This window comes from Podarcis bocagei, assembly GCF_964188305.1.
Source record: "Podarcis bocagei genome assembly, chromosome: 12".
Classification (NCBI taxonomy): domain Eukaryota; kingdom Metazoa; phylum Chordata; class Lepidosauria; order Squamata; family Lacertidae; genus Podarcis; species Podarcis bocagei.
Window position 1 is genome coordinate 14,484,489 of NC_138137.1, and position 22,553 is coordinate 14,507,041.

Consider the following 22,553-nt stretch of genomic DNA (forward strand, 5'->3'; position numbering starts at 1 on the left):
TGCAATTTGCCAGGAGTCCCCTCAAACCTAGAGGTGGCCTTCTATGTGTCCATCTCCCTGGATGGAAATACAGTTGACTCACAACTTGTGCGGGAATTTTGCACAATAACACTCACTTTTTTCCTCCTAGAAAGTAAGGGGAAATGTCTGTGCATGTTATGGAGGGAATGCCTACGGGTCGCGGGGGGGATCTGCTGCAGTCGTGAGCAGAGGATCCATGGTTCCCTTTCCTTCCCTCCTCCGTGGCTAGCTTTGAAACAGCAAAGCGGGAGAAGAGCCGCTGAGTGGGGAGGAGAGAGGGACAGAGAGCCTGGAGAGGAGCCGCTTACACAAGTGTAAGCGGCTCCTGTCCGGTTGGTTCCTTTAAAGCAAGCAGGCTCTCTGTCCCTCTCTCTTCCCCACTCAGCTCGCTAAATAGCAGCAAAGTTTATCAGCTCGCTAAGCCGGGGATGAGCGGGGAGGAGGGAGAAAAGCAGAGCCTGCTTACTTTAAAGGAGCAAAGTGGGAGAGGAGAGGAGCCTTCTCCCCTTAAACCCCTCTTCTTCATTATTAGCAGCATCTTTCTCCACCCACCCCACGCATGCTCCTTGTCCCTTGAGTGCTTTTCCTTCCCTCCCCACTTAAAACGTGGTTACAAAGCACGGATCCACATGGATCCTCAGGATTTTTGCACTGGGTCACCCCAAATTCACCATCAGATTACATAACATGTCCATGGCTACATCTTGCACCAAAAAAATCACGCACCCACTGTTGCCTGGGGCCGCAGTGGTGCAAAAATGTGGTTACAAAGCATGGATCCACATGGATCCTCAGGATTTTTGAGTTGGGCTACTCCAAACTCACTGTCAGATCACATGTCTGTGGCCACAGCATGAACCACAAAAATCATACATCCACTGTTTCGTTTAGAATATTTTTTTTCTTGTTTTCCTCCTCTAAAAACTACATGCGTGTTATGGTCAGGTGCGTGTTATAGAGTGAAAAATACGATACATTCTGGAGATTGCGTGTAAAGTCAAAATTGTGTATTGTTGGAACAAGCCTAGCGCCAACCCTGGTATGACCACCTGCAACTTTCTGAAGCTGCTGTGCAGAGAGAGCCTGCCACAAGGTGGAGAACATAAAAGCCTTGCCGAGGAAGGTCTCGCGCAAGTTTAGGGAGGCTCTTGCAAGATCTTGTGGTGGTGACTGGGAGCGGCCGCCGAGACCATATAACACCAGTCTTGAAAGACCTACATTGGCTCCCAGAACGTTTCCGAGCACAATTCAAAGTGTTGGTGCTGACCTTTAAAGCCCTAAACGGCCTTGGTCCAGTATATCTGAAGGAGCGTCTCCACCCCCATCGTTCTACCCGGACACTGAGGTCCAGCACCGAGGCAGTTCCCTCCCTGCAAGAAGCCAAGTTACAGGGAACCAGGCAGAGGGCCTTCTCGGTAGTGGCACCCGCCCTGTGGAACGCCCTCCCACCAGGTGTAAAAGAGAACAACTACTACCAGACTTTTAGAAGACATCTGAAGGCAGCCCTGTTTAGGGAAGCTTTTAATGTTTGATGTATTACAGTATTTTAATATTTTTTGGGAAGCCGCCCAGAATGGCTGGGAAAGCCCAGCCAGATGGGCAGGGTATAAATAATAAATTATTATTATTATTATTATTATTATTATTATTATTATTATTATTATTATTATTATCTTGGACAGCCATGCAAGGTCTTGCAAAAGCCTCTCAGCCCCGAGCAAACAAGCAACTCTGAGAATTTAAGAGCTCTTTCCGTGCAGGGAAAATCTGATGGAGAAAGAGCTTTAAATCTCTCCACCTTGCATGTGCTTAATTTGTGCAGTTTTGAGTGGCCCGCCGCAAACGTGTAAAGCTGCGATCGTACAAGTTAAAGGTGCACAAGTTGTGAGTTGACTGTATGGAAAATGGCTGTCGAAATTAGCAGGATGGCAGCAAAAGTGGCAACAGATAAATAAGTAGTTTTCCACGGTGGTTTGTAGCTGTACACAATAAACTACATAGGAATAAGGACTACATGTTTTAATTTAATGTAATTTAATGAAACTTCTATCCCACCTTTGCTCCTTTGAGCTTAAGGCTTACATTGTTCTGTTCTTCCCTATTTTATCCTTACAGCAGCCTTGTGAGGTAGGTTAGGCTGAGAGAAAAAGGCAGGCCCAGGGTCACCCAGTGAGTTTCATGGTGGAGCAAGGATTTGAACCATAGAATCATAGAATCATAGAGTTGGAAGAGACCACAAGGGCCATCGAGTCCAACCCCCTGCCAAGCAGGAAACACCATCAGAGCACTCCTGACATATGGTTGTCAAGCCTCTGCTTAAAGACCTCCAAAGAAGGAGACTCCACCACACTCCTTGGCAGCAAATTCCACTGCCGAACAGCTCTAACTGTCAGGAAGTTCTTCCTAATGTTTAGGTGGAATCTTCTTTCTTGTAGTTTGGATCCATTGCTCCGTGTCCGCTTCTCTGGAGCAGCAGAAAACAACCTTTCTCCCTCCTCTATGTGACATCCTTTTATATATTTGAACATGGCTATCATATCACCCCTTAACCTCCTCTTCTCCAGGCTAAACATGCCCAGCTCCCTTAGCCGTTCCTCATAAGGCATCGTTTCCAGGCCTTTGACCATTTTGGTTGCCCTCCTCTGGACACGTTCCAGTTTGTCAGTGTCCTTGAATTGTGATGCCCAGAACTGGACACAGTACTCCAGGTGAGGAGTACTGTGGTCTCCCAGGTTCTAGTCCAACACTCTAACCACTACACCATACTGTGTACTTTGCAGTTATTTTGTACCTAGTACCTAATTCTGCCTTTATGCAGTATGACAGAATAAACACTTTTCTCTCAAGCTCGCTTGAATGGGCATCAAACAATACTTTCAATGCCAAATTAAAATCCACGATAAACCTATGATAAAATATTTGCATGCCTCTCTTCCCAGAGAATTGTATATGTTTGGCATATACACATACGTATGTTGTTATTGACAGAGTTATAAAAATATTGTGAAACTAGAATGCTGTTAAACCTTTTATTTCTATAAAGAGGTCTCCTGCTGTGGCACAACAAAATGAAATTGAACACGCTATTAGGCCCAGTTTACCATCTTAATAAACATTTTGGAAATATCATTAACTCTGAATGGAGATCTGCTGAATCAGAGCAAGCAGAAAAATATTTCCTTAAGCAAGAGTTATTCTGGATTGTTACCAGGCAATAATAGTATCAGAAGCTGTGTTTATAACATTACTTTATAAATAATTAGTGTTTGCATTATGCATTTAAAGAGCTTTTATGAAACAATGTATCCTAGTTTCCTCTCCTCTCCCTTGGCAGAGTCTAATTATTAAAGATGAGTGTGTAATTCAAATTGCCCAGGGTGAGCCCTCTTATTTTCTGTTATTTAAATTTTGGTCCAGTACATCGGCTTATCATATCGTATATCAACATTCCCCACCAGGCTAAACATATTTTGTTTTCCCACTACACTAGAGTCTTGCCTTTTAAGGGGAGGGAGGGGAAAAGGAGAATGAGCTTTAATTAGTTTGGGATCAAATTCATAAATACGTTCTACGGAAAATGTAACTGGACTTCCTTGCAGCTGAAGTGGAAGGACTCAGCTCAGTAGCAGAGCATGTGTCTTGTATGCAGAAAGTCCCAGGTTCCATCCTCAAAATCTCTCGTTAGGACTGGAAAATACTGGGACCATGCTGGGATAGATGGACCAAATAGTCTGATTCAGGATAAGGCAGCTTCCTGTGATCTTAAGTTAATTTGTTTCTACAGTGGCAGCATACTATTCACAAATTGTAGCATTGCACAAGGTGCCATTGAAATTTGAGAGCCCAAAGTCTGCTACCATGCAAGGCCAAAACTTGATGCCCCCCACCGAGCCCAAAGCTGCATTCCCAAAGCTGGGTAAGCAAGGCGCTGGGCTTTGAGAAGGAGGTGTAAGGGCTCTGGAAGAGTCCTAGAGCCCTTCTGTCTCCTTCCCAAAGCTGCCAAAAGCTAACTAGGCTTTGGGAAGGAGGTGGGGAACTCTAGGACCCTGCCAGAGCCCTCACACTTCCTTCTCAAAGCAAGGGCTTACTAGGCTTTGGGAAGGAGGTGGGAAGGTACCCCCTTGGCTCAGCATCTGGGGGGGGGGCAGAACCAGTCATGTTTCCCTAAATCCATCTTCTGCAACTCTCATTTGCCCCACCCAGCAATCCTGGGAGATGTACTCCAAAGTGTCTGGAGTGTACTAGGTTGGCAGAGCCCGCCATATGGGTTGAATCCAGATTTAGTCATAAAGTTCCATAGATTTCAATGGGTCTACTCTAACTATGACTTGAGTCTGAATCCAGCCCTATGGGTGAAGCAGCCTTCATAGTGGAAATCAATATACAAGCAGGCAATTCTTTTGGACTAAAAGGCCAGAGTTAATACCGAGTCTCAACGAACCTGAAAATAGTGCTACGAATCTTGCTGCAATTTATAGTCACGGGAAACCTGACAAGAAGGGACAGATTGAGAGCCACCCTATGGTTGAAGGAGCAGGTGTTCTCCTCTTCCCCACACACATAATGTTGCCTTTGGTGTGGGCATTCCATATGGATGTGCCATTGTGCAGGTGTCAAATTCACATGAATCCTCGCCTTTGGAAGCAGAAGAATTTCACAAATCTGGTATCTGTATGACTGAACATTCTATGATGCTTTCTGGAACTGAAAAACAGCAAGGTGGGAGGTTACTCTGTTCAGAAGCAGGATTCTGGCTATATGTGAGGAAGAAGAAGAAGAGTTTGGATTTGATATCCCGCTTTATCACTACCCGAAGGAGTCTCAAAGCGGCCAACAATCTCCTTTTCCCTTCCTCCCCCACAACAAACACTCTGTGAGGTGAGTGAGGCTAAGAGACTTCAGAGAAGTGTGACTTGCCCAAGGTCACCCAGCAGCTGCATGTGGAGGAGCAGAGACGCGAACCCAGTTCACCAGATTACGAGTCTATCGCTCTTAACCACTACACCACACTGGCTCTCAAGGAAGATTTAGCAACTGAAAAATAACTGGATGCAGCCTTCAAACAAAGGGTTGTTCGCAAAGTAGGACATATTGCCACACTACCATCCTAGTGACTTGACTCTCACCTCCTAGAGAGGCACATCTAGAACCCTCTCTGATAGAGGCCTTTGTCCTATTGGATTGCCATCCACTGTAAGTCAAAATCAGGGCCACCTGGAAGAGAGCAGGCCTATTTACTCAGAGATTAAAGAGAAACAGGTCACATCCACACCATACATTAAAAGCACTATTTTACCACTTTAACAGTCATGAATCCTGGGGTTGGTGGTGCTGAGAATTACTAGGAGACCTCTCTCTTCCCCTCGCAGATCTTCAATTCCCAAAGAGTTCCCTAGGAAGAAGGATTGATAAAGCACTCCTCAAACTATAGCTCTGCTACAGTTCTTTCCTAACAACTCTCAGCACTCTTAGCAAAGTACAGTTCCCATTATTCTTTGGGGGAAGCCATGACAGTTAAAGTTGTATCGTGGGGCATCTAAATGCATGGTACTGATTTGGCCATAGTGTGGTCATGTGTCCTACTGGAAAGAGTTGTGTCCTCTGTTCCAAGGTCTGTCAGAGGATAGTCCTGTATTTGAAGGCATCCTCTGTTTGAAAAGCAACCTAGTTGAAGGCTTCATTCAAGATAACAAACCAGACCAAGGGAGAGCAGGGGCCTGGAAGTTTCCTCTTAGCGGGCTGAGAAGGCGCACTATGGTGAGATGCAATGTGCTTTTATTTAAATTATAGGAATTATTTCTAAACATACAGGTGTACGCATAAACAAGCATATGCAAATTTTATGCAACTCTTCCTCTTCTTTTGGTGATACATTTTGGTAATGTCACTCTACAATGGAATGAACTTTCATTTTCCTTCAGGAGGGGGAGCAGAGAGATTGTGTGGATAAAATCAAATAAGCCTGGAAGAATAACGATCTACATGTTTTGATTTCAGGATTTCTTCAGCAAATCCGATCCATTTCTGGAAATTTTCCGGATGAATGATGATGCCACTCAGCAGCTCGTCCACAGGACTGAGGTGAGAAATGAGCCCGTTTTGAAATCAGCTGGGCACAGCTGTCTAGGGCAAGGAAGAGAGGGCTCTTTTTGTTTTTACTTACATTGAACTTTATAGGATGTTCAAAAGCAACCCTCTTTTACTTTGTTTTGCATTATTGTGGCCCCCCCTCCCTTGGTAGGCTTATAATTTTGTTGTTGTGGGGGAGATTTAGGGTCTTTTGAAATAATATAAACTACTAGACCAGGGGTCAGCAAACTTTTTCTTTTCTTTTTTTAAATAATTTTTATTGGTTTTTCACCTTTTATGAATACATAACAGACACAGAAAAGACAAAAAACAAAAACATGTATAATTTCAGAAAATCCTACTTTCTTAACCCTGTTCCTTAACTTCCCCCCACCCCCCTTCATGCATCCCCATTCCCATAATTATGTCAGCAAATTGGTATTTCTCCTCTTAACCATCTTAATATTACCTCTTTTATTAAATAACAAAAGTTTTTCTAAGTTGGACTCAAATTCCCTTCCGTCGATTTCCCATTTTGTCTTAGGTAAAAGTCAAATTAACTGAACCCAAAAGTCCTGAGTGTTTTTAACATTCTATTCTTCCCTCCCTCCCACCCCCGGTTTTCATCCCTTCCCCAGTACATGTCCAAAATAACAGTTCTTAGCCTGGATTCCTCACGTCCGAGGCTTTCAAGTCTCTTTCAGTCCCTCTCCGCCGGTCTTGTTGGTAGTCCTTTATACTGGTCGTCGAATCTCGAAGGAGTTCTGTCCCCATCAAACCAGGTTGTCTTCCCACAAGGACATTTGAAAACAGCTGCTGCAAAAGTTCCTCAAGCCATGCATCTTCAGAGTCAGTGTGGAGGCCCCAAACATATTTATTCTTTATTTTGAGTTCTTGTATTCCATATACTCCCGGGGCCTCCTCCTTCGTCTTTTGCATCTTTCGCAGATTTGTAGTGAATGTAATCCAAAAGTCTCCTTGCTTATATTCCACTGGTGTAAGCTTCTGGTTGGTACTTTCCATCTTTGCTTTCAGTTCTCCTTGTTTAGTCTCCTCCACTTCTTGAGTTATCATTTCCAATTCAGCTGCAGCTTCTTTCTCATTCAGGTCCTCAATACATTCAGCAGAGCTGCTTGTTCCAGAAGTCAAGGTCATGAGTTGTTTATTCATAGCCAGACTCTGCTCTTGTAAGATTCCCACCAAATGAAACATTCTTTCGATTTCCACTAGTAACTTTCCATCCACAGCCATTGTAATGTCACAGAGTTCCCCCTAGAGGGAATCTGGTTACTTAATAATCTTTCTCCAATAATCCCCTGACTTGTTGTTATTACTTTGTTTCCAACAATTTTAGTTCAATTTTAACTGGTTTTAATCCAGAGGGATCTTAGATAACAATTTTTCAACTTTAAACTGTCCGTTTGACAGCTTTGACAGCTGTCAAACTCCGCATTCCTCTTCCACAAGCTCCAATACAGGACGCTCCCGGGCCCGGGAGGGGGGGTTGCATACAACAGAAAAAAGACTTCTAAAATTCCACTCTTTCACTCCAGCTCAAAATTTCTTTTTGCCAAATCTCGGAAGTAAAAGTCTTTTTAACTCACCCCACAAAGGGTAGGCTCTCCAGCTTAGTTCTTCTATTGTTGCTTTAGATCGTCTGCAAGAGGGGGGGTGCGGACTTCCCTTTAGCACACCCCCCGGTCGTCTCAAATTCACAGGAAAATATTCTTAAAGTCCAATTTCATCTTACTCACGGGTTATTCTTTTCAGTCCGAATTTCAAGGAAGGAAGTCAGCGCTCTCCAGTCATGGCTCGCGGCTCCGCTCAACCGAGGTAGCGATCGACTCTCAGCGCCACGCCACCCTCCGTACCCTCTCCGCAGCCTTTAAAAAGGCTCTTCGTGGGTCGGGGGGCACTTAAGGCACCCACCGAGTCTTCTAGTCCGCAGGCTTCAGCGCCTGCGGTTTCTAAGGGTCCCCGCGTCGCCGGCGCGGCAAGACCCGTCCTCAGTTGAGCCGATTCCCTCCGCAGCTCGGAGGGAATTCGCCATTTCCAGATCGCGCCAACCCGGAAGTCTCAGCAAACGTTTTCAGCAGGGGGCCAGTCCACTGTCCCTCAGACCTTGTGGGGGGCCGTACTATATTTTGGGGAAAAAATATGAACAAATTCCACCAATAACCCAGAGATGCATTTTAAATAAAAGCACAGATTCTATTCATGTAAAAACACCAGGCAGGCCACACAAATAACCCAGAGATGCATTTTAAATAAAGGGGCACATTCTACACATGTAAAAACATGCTGATTCCCGGACAGTCCGCGGGCCCGATTTAGAAGGCGATTGGGCCGGATCCGGGCCCCGGGCCTTAGGTTGCCTACCCATGTGCTAGACTTTTAGTGTTTTACCAGTGTCTTGTGTGCTGCGGCTGCCCTTCGGACAATGGCACTGCTGTTGCTTACAAAGATTGTGCAGGGACTATGCAAGAATGACAGCAGAGCCAATCCAGTCTCACTAAGTGACAGTGATGCCAATGTTGGGTGTGTGTGAGTGCTCCTCTGTGGCACTGCCTCATACACCAACCACTCATGACTAGTGGTAGCATGGATCCAGCAAGACCCGCATAATATCCTGTCCCCATGTAGTTGAAGAGAAGTAGCCTTGCTCAACAGGAACAAAAGGAAACACTTTGCTCTGGTCTGGGAAGAAAGCAGTACCCCATTAATTGGGAGGATGTGTTTTGGCACCTCATTCCACTCGGAAAGGGGACTACACTTCAAAGAAGTGATCTAAACAAAGGTGGATGGGAGGGGGAAATAAAAAGTCGTATGAACCTCTTGGGCATTTCTCTGTGGAAGAAGAGGCAGTTTTGCCATTCTGCTCTGTCACGTCAGCAGTCCTGCGCTTCAGTAGCACATTAAGCATGTGCCTGGCCTCAGGAGAAGTAAGCGAACAATAGTAATTCACAAAATGGTGCAGTTGCTGGGGGGAATGTAGCTATGTCAGCCACGTATTGGATAGTACCAGTCACGTCACAAATGATTAGTGGCCCAACTCTTTCCATTTCCCTGCTCACGTGATCATTTGGGGAAGGTTATTCAAGACTTCCACTGAGGCTCCTCAAGTTGTACGTTTAAAGTGATGGGTGGTGGGTGCTTTCTTTCCTCTCGTTTCTTAATCCATCTTTATTCTAGTGTTTCCACAATAGTGAGCTATGTTGTTGCCAACAGTACTCTGAAATATATACACACATATAAGCATTTGTTGAAGGGCGCTCATAGCAGCCAAAAGGTCCCCTCACAGAAGTGATTCAGTAGGCAAGGTGAGATGATGATGATGATGATGATAATAATAATAATAATAATAATAATAATAATAATAATAATAATAATAATAATAATAAATTATTTGTACCCCACCCATCTGGCTGGGTTTCCCCAGCCATTCTGGGCAGCTTCCAACAAAAAACTAAAATACAGTAACCTATTAAACATTAAAAGCTTCCCTAAAGAGGGCTGCCTTCAGATGTCTTCTAAAAGTTTGGTAGTTATTTTTCTCTTTGACATCTGGTGGGAGGGCGTTCCACAGGGCAGGTGCCACTACCAAGAAGGCCCTCTGCCTGGTCTCCTGTAACTTGGCTTCTCGTAGCGAGGGAGCCGCCAGAAGGCCCTCGGCGCTGGACCTCAGTGAGAGGTGGCTGTTTAGGTCCAAACAGATATATAGCCACCAGTAGCCATTATTCTGTGCATCGCCAGTCGCATTCAGAGCCAGAAATGTCAATCTGAGGGACATTTGTTACTTCCCTATTTCCTCCAAATGAGATAGACATTCTTCACTCCTCACATACCATGCTATTTAGCAAGCGTTGACCTTCTTGAGCTGCTCCAAGGGGAAAGCTTATCTAGGCTTGCAGGCAGCTCCCTCACCTGAAACATGTACCACTGCCATAGATAGGCTTTCAGCTCCTTTGGCAACAGGTAATTCTCCTCTCTCTGTTCATATACAGGGTGAGTCTTTTAAAAGAGGCCCCGTGGAACATGTGTAGTCTGTATCCATGGGGCCTCTTTTAAAGGACTAACACTGTATGTGTTTGCCCATATGTTAGCAAAGCAGCTTCGTTGCCGCTGTCACTCCTTGATTCCATTGCACAGTGCTTCAACAATGTTGGCTGGCTTAGATCATATAACAGGGATAGAAGATGGGGGAAATTCCAGTATTTAATTGGAGAGCATGGTCAGTAGTTAGGGGAGTGTGAATTCCCCCCCCCCCAGCTAGTAAATTTGCCCATAAAGCAAATTTATTTTCTCTGTTCAGATTGTTTTTCAGACTTTTCAATCCTTATCTTGTTTTCCCATTTTGTGTTCTGTTTTCTCATTTTGTGATGTACAATCCTTTGGGTTTGTTTGTTTTTTAACTGACTCCCACTGATTTTAATGGACTTTCGAAAGGCGTCCAAAGACAAAATAAATTATCAAATAGAACATAACAAGAAGCATGCTCAATATTATGTTGACTTGATTGCCTAGCATATAGCCACAAAAAGTATACAAAAAATGAATAATGCCTAAAGATACTGTTTCTTTTGCTCAGGTTTTTTTTTAAAGTGATAATAGAACTTCATTTGCAAGTGATAATTATTGATGTTTAGCATTTTGGTTTTGAAATATGTTTATAGTCCTTTCCTTCTCATTCATAGGTGGTGATGAATAACTTAAATCCAGCCTGGAAGTCATTTAAGGTGTCTGTAAATTCACTCTGCAGCGGAGATCAGGATCGCAGGCTGAAGGTTGGTGGTCTCTTATCAAGTGTGGAACAAGTTTTTTTTCCTATTAAAAAAACATTTTCTTTAAAAACTTCGAAATTAAAGACTGCCACTAAACACACACACACACACACACACTCCTTTGACTTGAAGTACATCATCTTGCAGAATTATTTATGCTTTGTCAGTTTGAATTGAAACCCACACAGCAGTACATTTCCTTAATGATTGTGCATAATATTGTAAAAGGTCTCTCAGTGTAACACCACTTAAGCCAACAAAATTGAAATATTTCAGAAAGCAAAAATAAGGGGCCCACGTGTGTCAATCAGCTTTGCAGGCATGCTGCTCAAAAACTGATCTATCTAAAATCCGAACAATATTAGAGCAATCAGGCTGCGCTGTTCCCCCTATGCCCTCCTTTCACACGAAAAGGGTTATCTTCAGGTCAAGTGAATTAATACAAAGAGAAAATAGCTTGGTCTAAAACCACCCTGGAGTTTTAATGTGAGTTTGGGCTCAGCTCTGGAATCTGATTCTGGAACTGCAGGTCTCCTTCTTCCCCCAGAGACAAGAAAGTATCAGTGAGGTGGGGTGGGGTTTTGGGGTGGAGGCACTGTGTCCATTCCTCGTTAAAGGCAGGTCTAGACAACAACACACAGACACACACTGCATGTGCACACGAAATCTATGCAGATCAGTTGAGGGAGGGAGCTATTGCCCTCTCTTTTTCTCATCAAACAATCAAGCTGATCAACAGGGAAGGGTCAATTTTCACCCTTCTGCCCTGTGCCCACTTGTCAGGAGCCAGAGCCGGTTCAGCAATAAAACACCTGGTGTCAGTGAACTCTTTATTCAAAGAAACCAAAACAACTCAGACCTAGCGATCGCAGCAACTCTTCCCATTAGGTCTTGCCACAGCGAGGCAGTTGTGAGGCTTGAAGGCCCCTGCCTTCCACTGCTCTCTAAGGCTTCTCCTCCCTTGGATCCTCCCCAGCCACCTGAGGCTCCTTCATCTCGTCTCTCTTAATTTCTCTGTATGTTCTGGGAGACCAGGGGGAAGCGGGGCTGGACATTCCCTGGATTCTTCAGCAGCCTGCTTCATCTCTGTCTGCTGGCCACCCTCCTCTCCTGCCTCAGAGTCTGGACTGCTCTCTGCCACAGCCTCTTCCTGCTCACTAAACCCTGTTGCTTCTTCAGCTTCTGACACCTTCTCCTCCTTCCCCCTCTTCTCCCTCTGACCACTCACCATTGTCCCACCACCAATCCCCTGGCTCTGAGCCTTCTTCCTCTGGGGGTTCCCCAGCTGGTGCCTCCCACCACTCCCATTTCCTTTTCTTTTTACAATCACCTGTAGGATCTTGGAGGGCAACAGAGATTATTTGCTTGGGATGTTGGATGAGCCCCTTGAACTGGCCGTTAGCCAACCCTTACCTAAAGGAAACCTGAGCTCTCTTCAGTTTTTTCTCGCCTGTAGTGGAAAAGTCAGCTGAAAGGGGCTGCAGGGCCCTGCAACTAGAGGTGGGGGAGGCAAACTTAACCTAATTCACACTTTTCGAAGCAAGGTGTGAACTGAAACACAGCCTTTTGTTGAAATTCACACTTCTCCAAATTCGGCAGTGCAGTTCCCCAGCCAAACAACGTGTACAAAAGTGTGGATACTAGTGTAAAGTGTGTGTATATAAATGGCACATTTGTGGAAATAACATATGAAAATGCACGATAATGGGGGGGGGAGTGTTGCTTTCAGAAATGTGTATATTTCGCAAAATTGCAAGCAACATTGTGCATATCCGGAGAAATTCATACTCCTGTTGGCTGTTCTGCCATAATGTCTACAGTCTTTTCTACTCTCATAAAGGCTCCACAAATGATTTGGAAATGTATGGTTCTAAGCCTCCACAAGTAGTGGAGGGGACAACACTCTCCCCACTGCAAAAGTTGCAGCTGAACTCGTGATCCGAACTGGCTCATGTCCCCTATGTCATGGGCAATGGTTACTATAATTCCCCATATATATTGCAAAGGACTCGTCGGTTTAATTACTAGTATAGATTTGTGTCAATTAATCTGCCTCAGAGACACTTTGAAGTTCAAAAGACAGTGTAAGCGGCGTCTATTAGCTGGTCTAATAACTTGGATTTCTTGGGAGATGCGCTATCAGGGAAATAAAATAACGGCACCACTCTTTGGGTCTCCAAGGACTCTTCTGTTTTAGAGACCTGGCAGGCTGAGGGTGAAGGGTGGCAATGAATAGCTCCTGCCCATAATGGGATGAGGGCGTTCCAAGCCTCGCTCTCTCTGCTTGGCTGGCTTCTGGCAGGCGAGCATGTTCTTTCAGCCTGACAGGTGCTTTTTCTCCAGATCACTGCCACAGCCCCACTATGTTTTCGGAAACAGAGAACTTACAGCCTCTTGACACGCTGATGAGTCTGCAGACCTGGGCAGAAGATGCAGCAAGTAAACAAACGAATGATGCTGGACGTCTCGAGTCCCTGAGGCTGTGAGGCTTTTCAGAGACAGTGGGGGTTCCAGAGGTTGTTTCTGCACCTGATCCTGGTTGGACAAAGGAGAAAGAAACTGATTCTCACTCCCCACCCCCCACCCCTGGAAATAAAGGAGCACGATAGCATAGTTGGAGTCAGGGGGTTAGGAAGGTATACATAGTGATTTAGGGACGCGGGTGGCGCTGTGGGTTAAACCACAGAGCCTAGGACTTGCCGATCAGAAGGTCGGCGGTTCAAATCCCCGCAATGGGGTGAGCTCCCGTTGCTCGGTCCCTGCTCCTGCCAACCTAGCAGTTCGAAAGCATGTCAAAGTGCAAGTAGATAAATAGGTACCACTCCGGTGGGAAGGTAAACTGCGTTTCCGTGCGCTGCTCTGGTTAGCCAGAAGCAGCTTAGTCATGCTGGCCACATGACCCGGAAGCTGTACACTGGCTCCCTCGGCCAATAAAGCGAGATGAGCGCCGCAACCCCAGAGTCGGCCATGACTGGAACTAATGGTCAGGGGTCCCTTTACCTTTTTACATAGTGATTTCTATCTTATGAGCTACTTAAAAAAAAATAATAAGAAGAAGGTGGTTTTATAAAACGGATATGGTTCTATACATAGAAATATTAACCACTTCAGATACAGGAGGCTCCCCATGTCACAAGTATGCCTTCCAGGTCATGGAGTGAGCAGACACCACACTGTGGCCCCTCTTCAAATCACAAGCTAACCCCTAATCAGATTGCCTGAAGTGGGCTATTATTTGCAGAAGAAAGGGAGAGTTCTTGGGGAAACATATTATTTGGAGAGGGGTGGGGGGAGCTTCCCAAGTACAGTGGTACCTCGGGTTAAGTACTTAATTCGTTCCGGAGGTCCGTTCTTAACCTGAAACTGTTCTTAACCTGAAGCATCGCTTTAGCTAATGGGGCCTCCTGCTGCCGCTGCGCCGCCAGAGCACGATTTCTGTTCTCATCCTGAGGCAAAGTTCTTAACCCGAGGCACTGTTTCTGGGTTAGCGGAATCTGTAACCTGAAGCGTATGTAACCCGAGCTACCACTGTAGCTGTAAGTATCCAGGTATATTTATTTAAGCATGTGAGATGGGTCCATTAGAATTTCATAGAGGGTAGCTATAGTGATGCCCTGATATGATGATCATTTTGTTTTTATTGGTGGTTTTTAAATTTTGTTTGTTATACTGAATGTTTTAATTATCCCTTGTTTTGTGTGTATCCTTGAGTCTGCCTCTTATTAACCATGTTGCACATACAAAGCATTTTCGGTGTGTTTGGATTTAATTATTTTTTGCAGGGCCTTTGGCCACAAGCAGTACAAGTTTAAGCTAAGACTTAAGAACGTCTACTCCACTGTTCATTTGCAGGACAGTTTCTGTTCTTTGCTTATTCTGAGGGTGGAAAAAGAATGCTCACCAATAGTTCACATCCATCATTATTAGTAATGAAAGATCAATATCAGAGAGCTGAATGCATTTATTACTTTGAAATTAACAGAGCTTGTGATCTACGGAAGCTCCTTGATATGACATTATTCATATCCCCTCTTTTGATGTCCTGAAAGCCAAAAGATTGTGTCTTGCTGGTGCCTAAAGTCTTTGTGCTCATTGCCATTTCCTGGTTTAGATATCAGTGATACCATCTTTAAACAGAAATGATAAAATTAGTTTCTGCTAAATAGTATTTTTGTGTGAGTGCAAATCTGTCTTTTCTGTCTCTCACTTATAAAACAAAGCTGAAAAGCCTGTATTCCGTTTTCTCTCAATTTGAACTTGTGTAGGGGTGACAGTTTGGTTCAGAGCCTAGATTCTCTTAAATTACCCAGGCCTGAAGAGTATTGGAAAACTGGCATCTTTAAAGACAAATGATCATAATATTACATTGGCAATAATGGCTGTATACTCCAAACTGACTGTGCACTCACTGAATCCCTGGTGTGAGTGAGAAGAGATAGCTCAGAACTAGGAATGGATGGGTTGATCTATTTCTGACCTGTGTCAGTTTTGTGCGCACTCAGTCATAAGTCTGTTCCATCCCATTTTTGCATTCATCTGTGATTTTTAAAAGAATCCACACCAAAAACCCCCGCATATTTACGTATGAATTTAATTTTGGCGAGAAAATACAATTAAAATCCATGAACATGAATTTCTAATCTTGTTTTCTCTAAAAGTGTGCATTTCTAGATGTGTTTTATCCTAATATGTGGATTTTATACAAGATTTGTATTTATTTATTTTTTGGAGCTGAAATCTACATTGCAATACTCTGATAACCCCAAAATGAATGGTAACTGCATTCCGACCTGCACATTAGTTTGAGAAGTGCAAACCAGGTAGCTTCAGAACTAGCAGAGAACTAACAAGCTACACAGAACCACTTGGGGTCTACAGCCTGCTGGGACTTGATTGTGCACAGGAAGCCAACTTTATTCCCTCTCCAAAAACATCCGCTGGGCACTTAACTTTTCCAAAATCTCACTTTCTGTCACTCAAACATGATCTGTAATATATCCAAGAAATCTGGCTCTAAGGATCAAACTATATTGCTGTTGTTGGCACCCATCTGTCTCAAGAGACAATGGAGTGTGCCACTGGAAGGTGAAGTCAAACCGCTGGAGAATCACAGCGCCTGCTGTGGCTGCAGAGACTGCTAACTCATAACTGCTGCCTCCCATGTGAATTGACCTTTCTGGGGCGCAGGCCTTGGCAGTGTTGTATGGAGGTCCTGGTCTGCCCAGATGACAAGACCCCCCAACCTTGACCTGCTGGTGTGGACCAAATACATTTGGCACTAGCTTGGCTACAGGAGTTGCTAGAAGGAGATGTACCAGGCATCATCCAACTGTCTTAGGCACTGCACTCCAGATTTGGGGAAGGTTTATTCCTTAGCCCTTTCTTCTCCCCAAGATGCAAGGCATCGGTTCTGGATTGTTCCTCAGAGTTTACTCCCAAGGCCTTTCTTGTGAATGAGTATAGCTGTCTGGTAGCAGAGGTTTATAATCAGAGTTTTCCTTCTCCTAGATGGGCTACCTTCTCAGGTGAACGAGCCCCATCTGCCCCTCATTTTCCTCAACAGCACATGCAGTAACTGCCTTCTTGACTGTTGGACCCAATATTGGGTCCAGCTATATAACTGGATCGAACCATATAATACTAGAAAGACACAATTGCATTTCATGTATACTGTATTTTAAAGGAAATAGCACCAATGGCAGCTTCCCTTCCTTAATTAGCTGTGGGTGGGCGAGGGAAGAATTTTCACTAGGATCTTGGCACTAGGAGGAAGGATTTAAACCCCTCCCTGCACACTTGCTTGTTCCTTTTTAAAAAAAATAAGAAATGGCATGTGTCTTGAACTGTCTAGTTAGTTTACCCCTCAGTTGCATGGCTTTCCCACAAGTATTAAGAGCTTTCTGTCTTAATAGAATCATATCGTGTCCAAAGTTAATGAAGGGAACAGAAAAATCAAGAACACCCTCCTGTTTCTAAAAACGGAGTTGGAATCCTGATGAGATGTTGACATCATAACCATTCTCAGCTAAGGTTAATCTCTTGTCGGGGGGGGGGGGGGGAACCTGGCTTTAATTTGCCAGGTGGCTTGCTGTATAATCTTTCTTGTAGGAGAGCCACTAGTGTGTAACTCGCACTGTAATTTAGGTTTATGGCAAACGTTTTAAAATATTCTCATTTTGTATTGTGCCGTGTCTTCTTCTTCCTTCTCACAATGGATAGCAGTGCCATCGGTCTTAAAATATTTATTGCCGGGGGGCAGAGCAGCCAAGATGCCCATGCAAAGGTAAAAGGTAAAGGGACCCCTGACCATTAGGTCCAGTCGTGACCGACTCTGGGGTTGTGGCGCTCATCTCGCTTTATTGGCCAAGGGGGCTGGCGTGCAGCTTCCGGGTCATGTGGCCAGCATAACTGAGCCGCTTCTGGCAAACCAGAGCAGCGCACGGAAACGCCGTTTACCTTCCCACTGAAGCGGTACCTATTTATCTACTTGCACTGTGATGTGCTTTCGAACTGCTAGGTTGGCAGGAGCAGGGACCAAGCAACGGGAGCTCACCACGTTGCGGGGATTCGAACCGCCGACCTTCTGATCGGCAAGTCCTAGGCTCTGTGGTTTAACCCACAGCACCACCTGTGTCCCAAACAGCCATCTAAATGGAGATGCCCTGATCTGCTGCCATGATGAGAAAGCTTCTGGTTGCCCCAAAGTCTGTCCCCTCTTCTCCCAAGCAATTGTAAGAACTTAACTCTCCTCCTGCAATGCCCCCATTTTAGAGGCAGGAAGGAAGATTGCACATGATCTGAGTAAACATCTGGGAGCTTTTCTTCTCCCAAAAAGTATCCAAGAAGTTCAAGAGGAAGGGTGAGCAGGATGTAAGAAAAAGAATGGGGTGCAGGAAAATAAGATGGTGGCAGAGGGTGGGGTAGGAAGGATAAGGAGGAGAAAAGGCAGGGTTTACAGGAGATGGTTCCCAATTGCATCTACTGGCAAGTTAAATGAATACCTTTTATTGCTTAGAGACATTTCAGTGGAATCGTATTTAGTCTTCTGGTTCATTGATACTCCCAGTGTTAGTTTATGTGTCAGTTAAGGGATGTTAACAACATGTATTACTTTAGTGCATCGCGTTGCTTGCTACCATTGTAGAAACTCAGAAGATTGCATATACCAGGTGCAAAATGTTGGCCTCGGGAGCCTTCTTTAACCAAGCCTTTAATTTCAGACCTGCAATTATTATGAGAGTAATTGGTCCTATTTGGGCAACCTAGGTACCTGGTAAGGTATTCAAGACTAGCAGTTAAATATCTAAATTGGATGACCTATTTCCTCCTGCTGTAATTAAATTGTAAAATTTAGACAGAGGTGATTGAAAGCCCTGGTGCTACATTTTCTCTATTTAGGCCGTCTCCGCCTCTCTCTCTCCCCCCCCCCCTTTAAAATGTGTTTAAACCAGTTCATTCCAAGCAGGCCTTTATAAAACAGTGGTACTATATCATGCCCCTTTCCCTCAAATCCCATGGTTTGTCTACCATGAAGTATCACCCAAAGAAACTTTTCCTTTTCTGGCTGGGACTGTTGGAAGATCCACCCCAAAATTTTTGGAGATACCAGTTTAGCTATAGCACATTCTAGACATAAACAATATTTTGCCCCATTCTGCAGACTACAGTCTGACACATTATCAGTAGCTGAACAGCATTATTCTGATAAGCAATCATATCAACATAATGGTTTTAACATTTTTACAGAGATATCCCAGGCAGTCAAATCTATCGCTTCAAATCCCAGCAGGACTTAATATTTTCTGCGCGCTGAATTAACAAAAGAGCAGTGAAGGGCCTCGAGAAATACAAAATTGTCCATTTAAACATTACTGCCATTAAGCATTCTCAATTTGCCATGTTTTTAAAAAGGCTTTTTAATCCACCTGAACAACCAGGTCTTCTACAGAGAAAAAGGGAGACTAGGTGAGATTTCACAGTAGGATCATGAACAGGATGACTGTCTTCCATTTTGCTATAATTTTCAGCCAGGCGATATCAAATTACTATTTTTGAAATTCACCATATGGTGGCTTGTCATATGATGTTTTATAATCTAGTACGCTTATTTTCTTGGTTCAAAATAACGTGTGTGCTGAATTAGCAGGGAAAGGATCATAAGTGTATCTCTCTTTTTTCCATTTTTAAAATATTTTTTATTAAACTTTCTAAATTACATTTCAAAGTATTCATTTAAGCAACCTTAAATCAATAACTTCCCTTCTTCTCTTTCCATGGTTCATTTTGCATACCATACATCCCTGAATATGTTACATGAACTAAACCATTCAATATTCCATTGTTACATCCATCAAAATTTATTTACACTGTTGAATTTATCTTAATGTTACCAATGTTTTTAAATAAACACAATTTTCACCTATATATTCAGTAAACATTTTCCAGTCTTCTTTAAACATGCATTCTTCTTGTTCTCTTATTCTATAAGTTAATTCTGCAAGCTGCACATAGTCCATCAGTTTAAGTTGCCATTCTTTTTTGTTTGGGACCTCACTCGCTTTCCATTTTTGAGCTAACAAAACACGGGCCTCGGTAGTAGCATGCATAAATAGCCTTTTTCTGACACCTGGGTTGTTGTTGTTTTTTTAAATATACGTTTAAACATTTTTTTCAATTCATTATATATCATATCCCAATACAGTGGTACCTCGGGTTAAGTACTTAATTCGTTCTGGAGGTCTGTTCTTAACCTGAAACTGTTCTTAACCTGAAGCACCACTTTAGCTAATGGGGTCTCCCGCTGCTGCTGTGCCGCCAGAGCACAATTTCTGTTCTCATCTTGAAGCAAAGTTCTTAACCCGAGGTACTATTTCTGGGTTAGCGGAGTCTGTAACCTGAAGCATATGTAACCTTAAGCGTATGTAACCCGAGGTACCACTGTACTCTTTTATCCTTTTACAAGTCTACCACATATGGTAAAACGTGCCCTCATAAGTGTCTCTCTGTGTAGCAGCCATGGAGGAAAAGTCTACATCCAGTGGCCTTCTGCTCACATTATCAGGCCTTGGCTTAGTCTATGTTGGGCTGCATCTGGGGTCTGGTTCAGGTACAGGCTTGTGAGCATCAGAAGGAATGTGTCAGAGACTGGTTGGGGTCAAGCACCAGATCAGGCAGATGAGTCCAAGAGGGCCGGTGAAATAAACGTTATAGCGATGCTTTAAAAAATGTTCTTTGGGAATTTCAATATGAATTACACACACACCATCGGAGAATGTATGTAGTTAATTATTTTTTGTCTTCTGTTCTTCGTGATACACTCCCTTGGATGGAAATTGAAGCCGGACTCCGGCCAAACTTGATTTCTTAGCACACAGAACTTCTCAGTCCTGGTCCTTTGCTGCTCTCTTGCTTTTACTAGTCCTAGTACAGTGTGCAGCACTGGCCTCGTTGTCTTCGAAATCAGGATGTGCTCTTGGGAAATGTAGGGCGGGAGGAAGGAAGGAAGGAGGTATGGCCAAATCAGCTTCTCTTGTGGGGGATAGAGAGAGGAACTGGAGTGGTTCCAATAAGTAGTGGCCCTCCTAGTTGGGATTTGTGCTCAGATGGGTCATAGGAAGCTACCCTATACCAAGTCAGACCATTGGTTCATCTAGCGAAGTATTCACTATACTTTGTCCACAGACAGCTTTCTGGGTCATGTGGTCAGCCTGACTAAACCGCTTCTGGCACAATGGGACACCGTGACGGAAAGCAGAGTGCACGGAAATGCCGTTTCCCTTCCCACCGGAGCGGTACCTATTTATCTGCTTGCACTGGCGTGCTTTCGAACTGCTAGGTTGGCAGGAGCTGGGACAGAGCAACGGGAGCTCACTCCATCATGGGGATTCGAACCGCCAACCTTCTAATCATCAAGCCCAAAAGGCTCAGTGGTTTAGACCACAGCGCCACCCATGCCCTCCACCTAACACCAGCCTTTCCACTAACACCAGGCCTGGCTGCAAACCATGTAGTCCACTAACAGTGGGCCTGATAGCAAATTGGATTGATGACCGCCTTGTACATCATCACACCTCCAATACACAATGGTGGAAATAAAGCTCATGAACAATGGCTTGTGCTAATACTCAACATGACTCAACCCTCCACATTTTCTTTAGATGTGTGCTTGATGTGTTAATTGTGAACCAATCCATTTTCTGCCTCTTTGAAACCCATTTCTGACTAGGCCACTGTCATCCTATTCTGTCTCAGACCTCTGAGCTGGTTTCCCTCCCAGCATTCTATTAACCTCCCCATCCCTTGGTTCTGTTCACTATTACCATTTATCTTCCACAAGTCTCTTATCAACCCCTCTGTCGAAATCACCTTCTCCGCCAAATTTCTGTTATCTGCTCTGACAGTTAATATCTAGAGGAAGTTGCCAGGAAGAGTTAAATTAAAATCTCTGGCTGCTCAGACCTTTTAGAAAAAAAGATTATGTACCAATTAAATGATAGGAACAGCTCTGCTTCTGGGAAGTCTGGGAACCAAGACAGAACGGAGAATAGTTGGGAGCCAGAATGGTCTGTTTGCTGGTGCCATCAAGGCAGGGCTTGGGGGCAGAAGTCCAGGCCCACTCACCAGAAAGGGCAGGTGTGCCCCCCAAATGCATGGAATCATAGAATTGTACAGTTAGAAGGGACCTCAAGGGCCATCTAGTCCAACCCCCTGCAAAGCCGGAATCCTGTCCACAGCCGTCCCTGGATGGGCTCAAACCACCAACCTTTGGGCTAGCTGCCAGACGCACTGTCCTATCGCACCACCTGAATATACTTGTCAGATGCGGGTGTGGTTGCTCGAGAGTAAACAGGCAAGACTCCGACCTGTCTTTTCCAGGCTTTATTCTTGGTGCAAACTATTTACAGTGAAGAGCGTCCTAAGTTCATGTCTGGCTCAGTCACTAGCAGAATCTGGGAGTGGTCGGTCTTTGTACCTCCCCCAGCATAAAAGTCGCGTCACCCCCAGCCTTTTCCTTCCCTCCCTGCGCCAAAGCTTACTGCACAGAATGGGCACTGGCAGGGGCGTACTTCCCGCCTTTCCGGTTTGCTCAGGCTCAGTGTTGAGGCTCTCCCTAGCATCCCCTGGACCCTTCACCTCTTCTCCACTGGAGGAGGGGCTTTCCTTCTCGCTGGAGGAGGAACTGCTTCACAAAATTTTCGGAGGCTCCCTATAACACAACTGCCCTTCCATCTCTCGTCTCTGAGTTGATGGCAGTTCCCTGACAATACTAAACCTTGATGTTTTCTGCAAGCAATCGCTAGAAATTTGGAGGAGCGTGATTTTACATCACTTTGGGGACTGACATGAGATTCCTACTTTAAATATTACTTGCCATTTTGGCTGCAGAACAAAGGACCTGCAGCTGCTTCAGAAGTGTTGTACCATCATTTGTGATTGTTTGCCATCTTGGACCATTTTATCAATGGCTTACTGTATCTGATTCTTGGGGGCAAGGAGGGCTTATAAGAATATTAAGTACAGATTCTCACGTCCCAGGCTTGGGTCCCGGGGAGGTCATTTCAGTGCTGCTAATGCAGCAATTTGACTTCACCGCTGGAGGTGCACTCCCTTGTTTCTCAAAACAGAGGGATGCCAGCAACTATATGATGTATGTTGTATTTGTGATGCTCAATTATGGTTAGT

At 44.4% G+C, this 22,553-nt stretch overlaps 1 protein-coding gene across 5 annotated transcripts in view; it reads left to right on the plus strand.

Moving 5' to 3' along the window:
- CPNE4 (copine 4) overlaps positions 1-22,553 on the plus strand; it is a 265,049-nt gene that overhangs the window by 196,421 nt on the left and 46,075 nt on the right. For all 5 annotated transcript variants that reach the window (XM_081164654.1, XM_081164651.1, XM_081164655.1 and 2 more), the window contains 2 exons: positions 6,019-6,102; positions 10,785-10,874. In XM_081164654.1, the coding sequence (XP_081020780.1) occupies positions 6,019-6,102; positions 10,785-10,874 (174 nt within the window). The remainder of the gene's footprint in view (positions 1-6,018; positions 6,103-10,784; positions 10,875-22,553) is intronic.